Source organism: Apis florea, unplaced genomic scaffold (assembly GCF_048593485.1).
Source record: "Apis florea isolate Af1SG1 unplaced genomic scaffold, ASM4859348v1 contig_3585_pilon, whole genome shotgun sequence".
NCBI classification, from domain to species: domain Eukaryota; kingdom Metazoa; phylum Arthropoda; class Insecta; order Hymenoptera; family Apidae; genus Apis; species Apis florea.
This window is the reverse complement of record NW_028256788.1, coordinates 1,937,178-1,941,797: the sequence shown is the minus strand read 5'-3', so window position 1 is coordinate 1,941,797 and position 4,620 is coordinate 1,937,178. Positions and strand designations below refer to the sequence as shown.

The following is a 4,620-nucleotide window of genomic DNA, read 5'->3' as shown; positions in this document are numbered from 1 at the left end:
ATGAAAACTATAAAACAAGTAGCCGCGTGTGAATTTACATGCAGAATTATAAATGCTTGACAATGTAATTTCGTTTTCAATCAATGCGTGCAGCGTTTTTCGACGCCAAAAACGCGTGTCTCTCGTTCGAATTTTTTCGCAGTATTTTTCCACGCCATCCACGTTCGATCCGCGCTCTGATGAATTGTTGTAACGAATAAACTCCTCGTTAAAACGCGTGCAAAACCTCGAAAAGCGCGTTTAAAAATTTTTAACGATATTATTTAAGTTAAGATATGATTTTTTCAAAATAAATATCGAAGTAGAAAATTTATATCTATTCAATAAAAATGAATGAAACAGGATTTTTTTATACGATAACATACCAAAAATTAATTTTCGAAAAGAATAAAGAAAAAATTAATTATAACTTTGAAAGTATTCATTTGTTGTATTATATTAATACATCCATAACTTATAAAATATTTGGCAAAATATCAAACCCCTGTTTTAAATAAATTTATTCAATATTTTTAATAAATAAAAAAGAAATAAGTATCACAAATATTTTTATGACAATTATATTATAAATTTATAAAAATCGATCGACATTTCGATACATTTCAATACATACATAATATACCAAAAATTAATTCTCGAAAAGAATAAATTATTTATAACTTTGAAAGTATTAATTTGTTATTATATTAATACATCTATAACTTTAATATAATGAAATATTTGATCAAACACGATTATAGCATCCCCTATTTTAAAGATTAAAATCGTTCCTTTAACACGAACGATGATAAATAAATAAAAAAGAAACAAGTATCACAAACAATTTTCATGACAATTATATTATATATAAATTTCGTAAAAATCAATCGACATTCCCATACATTTTTCCTTTCCTATTCCTACATATATATATATATATATTTAATTACAGAATCAAATATTCTTCTTAATCATCTTCTCTCTCCATTTTTCATTATCCTTTTTTTCTCTTCGCAATCTCTTCAGCAAAGATCAAGCTTGGATATTACAACTGAGTAAACAAGTAACTTGGCAAACTTCTCGTATATAATTATCACGCGAAACATTTCCTCGATTCGAAGAAAGAGTAAACACTTACCCTACAACAACAACAACATAATAATAAAACAATCGATAAGAAGCAAATTCTTAAATATATATAAAACGCATGAATACGCGAAGAGAGACAAATACCATTGGAATCGCGCTCACCGACAAAATGGCAAGACAATTCGCAGCATTACCTTTCGTTTCGAAACCCTTTAATCGCATTAACGGCCAATTAACGTGGCAGCGATTACGTTGGTGGCGGGGGAGGGAAGCGCGGCATCATCCCCGGAGCGTAAAAGCGGCAGCTTGAAGCGGCAAGGGAGCCCGGTGGCGGTGGTGTATATCCGCTCTTCTTTCCTCTCCGCGTCGAGGGGACGTGCGGTGTGGACGTCAGCGTCGCGACGCCCGGAGGGGTCTACTCTGACCCGGAAGCTCCGCCCCTGTGGAAGTCGAGCCGCCAACCGGCATATCCAACGTACGGTAGGAGGAGCCACCGTGTCCCCTTGGCGCCAGGTAACCCACGATCCTGGAACCTCCGAGACTAGTCTGTTGCCATTTAGTACCGCGCCGACTCTCGAGCCAGCGTTGTCTTCTTCTTTTTTTTTTTCTCTCCGCTCCACTCCTTTCCTTCCAACCCGGAAGAAGAAGAGAGTGAAACGAGGACCTCGATCCTCTTTTTTTTTTTTCCCTCTTTTTCCTCCTCTTCTCTCTCTCCTCGTACAACAAACACCGGATACGTTCGGATAGATGTGCACAAGAGTCGAGTAGTTTTTCCCGGACCGAGCAAGTTGTCCCAAGTGTGGAATCATCATTTTGATCGTGGAAAGATCGTGAGAAGGAGGAAAGGCCTCTCGGTTTCTCGAGGTGTATCCAGAGGGATTGTTGTTGTGAGATTATGGAGACGAAGATGGAACCGTTGACACCGCCGCACACACCGCCTATGATGGACAGGTCGACGATGCATCAACAGTTGCACACGTCGAGGTGGTTAAGATCGAGCCAACATTTCGCACGATTTGGCCAGCAGCATTCGAACGGAGGGCAAAACGTTGGCTATCAGACCGCGTTCCTCAACAATTGGCTGAGAGATGCCGCGTTGCTGGCTGTCAGGGGTTGTTGCCCCCAGTCTCCGACCTCGCATCATTATCATCACCACGGTCATCATCATCAAGCTGTGCATCCGGCGCTCCCGGTCCCACCCCCCGCCTCGTTTCTAACCAGAAGGCTGCCCGGCCAGAGACCGAAGAAACAGTTCATATGCAAATTTTGCAACAGACAATTCACCAAGAGCTATAATCTGCTGATACACGAGAGGACACACACGGACGAGAGGCCTTACTCTTGTGACATTTGCGGGAAAGCGTTTCGAAGGCAGGATCACCTGAGGGATCATCGGTGAGTTAGTTGAAATTTGAGAAATATTCTTTGAAACTTATCTTGTTTTTACTTATGTATAAGTGACTGCTATTTTTTTTTCCCCCTCTCCTTTCCTGTCGCGTTAAAATTTTGTTATTTTCGAAACAAACAAACGTGTTTTGGGTGTATAAAAAATTTGTCAAAAATTGTAATTGTCTCGAATTTTTATTTTATTAAAATTAACAAGACAATATTTGTCATAGACAAGAGATATTTTTAATGATCGAGTATTTATTTTGTCAAAAAAAAAAAAAATAAACATTTCGAATTTGACAATAATTTGTTATATGATTACAAATTGAACAAATTAAAAAATGATCAAGTGAGAATTAACGTAAATCTTATTTACGTAAATAATTATAATAAGAATTTTATAACAATTCTCTTTTCCATGATTATTACAATAAATTTTTTTCCAATAATCGTACATATATTTTATTACAATTACCACGAGAGATTATTCTCATTTCGAAACGTAATCAAAATTTAGAAACGAAAATTGCATTGTTCAACTCTTTTTCTAGATCCAAAAAATTAAATATCAATAGTCACATCTTGGCGGTAAAAAACATCTGCCAAGCAGTTATCAGTTTCGATCGCACAATCGATCGACGAAATCTCAAAACAACGATCGTTTTAAATTAATCAATCAAAATAACCCCTTCCCCTCCTCCTTTGCTCCCTAAAAAAAATTCAACAAAATCTCTATATCCGATTCTAGAAGAACGTAAAAAGAGAGAGAGAAAAAATGGGGGAGAAGAAAGATGGCCAAGAAACCAGACCCGTTTTTTTAAACACAATTTAATTTTTTACAGCTACATTCACAGCAAGGAGAAGCCTTTCAAATGCAGCGAATGCGGGAAAGGATTTTGTCAAAGCAGGACTCTCGCGGTTCATAAGATCCTACACATGGAGGAGTCGCCTCACAAATGCCCCGTTTGCTCGAGAAGCTTCAACCAAAGGAGCAACCTGAAGACTCATCTTCTCACGCACACGGACGTGCCCCAAGATCTGAGAATCGAGGGATCGGTCGCGTCGGAAGCGAAGATCGCCACCACGGCGGTCAGGCAGATGGCGGATAGGGTGAGTGGGCTGATCCCGATTCAAAGGACCAGCACCACCCCTAAACTAGGATTTAGCATAGAGGAAATTATGAGACGTTAAAAAATTTATCCCCCCCAAGCGCTTAATTTAATACTTTATGATGATACAACGCTTTTCGCGCTTCCCCGCGAAATCTGCGTGCTTCGTTTTTCGCGTAGATCGTTAAAAAAACGCCCTCTTAAGAGGTGGTTTTGTATTACGTAATATTATAATATCACGATATTATAATATTATCCAGTATTAATTAGTTGGTGTTAACCACCATTTTTTAAAAATATGTACTTTTTAGAGAGTACATATTCCCAATAGATGGCTTCGTTTAGACTGACTTTACGACGAGGGCAGTTGTCACTTTTTTACTTGTATTTATAGAAAAAAGAGACGGAAAATTTGGATTTTGACTTTGACTTCGTATCGCATTAGCACGGAGAGGATTGATCACACGGTATTAGAGCCGATGAGATTCTTCGATCGAAATTAGAAATAGAGAATAGAAATAATTATTTTTAACGAGAAATAATTATTTTCGTAGGAAGCACGCTGGTTTCGAGTGTAGTATAATTCGCGTTGTAAATATAGTTTCCTCGCTTAAATTATTCAATTTAATGCTGTTCATGTTGCGAAGAAGGAGGGACGACTTAGTTTACCACCTTCGTTTTCCTCTCTTTCCTTCGACTTGTAAATAATCTTGTACTTATATGTAATTGTACGATAGTAGCTAAATTGCTCGAATATGTTACATTGTATGTAATATTCATCGCGGAAAGTAGATAAATTATCATCATCGTTACAGTCATACGAATTACGAACTTCTAATTTATTGTTTCGAACCAAAAATCTTTCGAAAAAAACTGTCTAGCGTAACTGTTTCTATTTCCATTGATCACTTGAACACGTTGTTAACGCGTAATGTACAAATTCGATCTTTCATAGATTGAATGATCAATCGTAAACTGCATTTCGAATATTCAAACAATATTCTATAGCTATATAAAAATTTCTTCCTTTTTTCATAAATAATTTTGAACTAAT

The 4,620-nt window shown here is 37.2% G+C and overlaps 1 protein-coding gene across 1 annotated transcript; it reads left to right on the top strand.

Moving 5' to 3' along the window:
* The first annotated feature begins 1,617 nt into the window (after positions 1-1,617).
* On the top strand, positions 1,618-3,666 carry odd (odd skipped). Its single transcript, XM_003694486.4, has 2 exons — positions 1,618-2,463; positions 3,300-3,666. Exons 1-2 carry the CDS (start codon positions 1,964-1,966, stop codon positions 3,646-3,648), a joined length of 849 nt encoding a protein of 282 aa, XP_003694534.1. The 5' UTR covers positions 1,618-1,963; the 3' UTR covers positions 3,649-3,666.
* Positions 3,667-4,620: the final 954 nt, after the last annotated feature.

Excerpts from the sequence above, each read along its gene's own strand:
- odd (XM_003694486.4), top strand. The coding sequence starts at position 1,964 with ATGGAGACGAAGATGGAACCGTTGACACCGCCGCACACACCGCCTATG. Across the intron at positions 2,464-3,299 it reads GATCACCTGAGGGATCATCG|CTACATTCACAGCAAGGAGA; the intron begins GTGAGTTAGTTG and ends AATTTTTTACAG.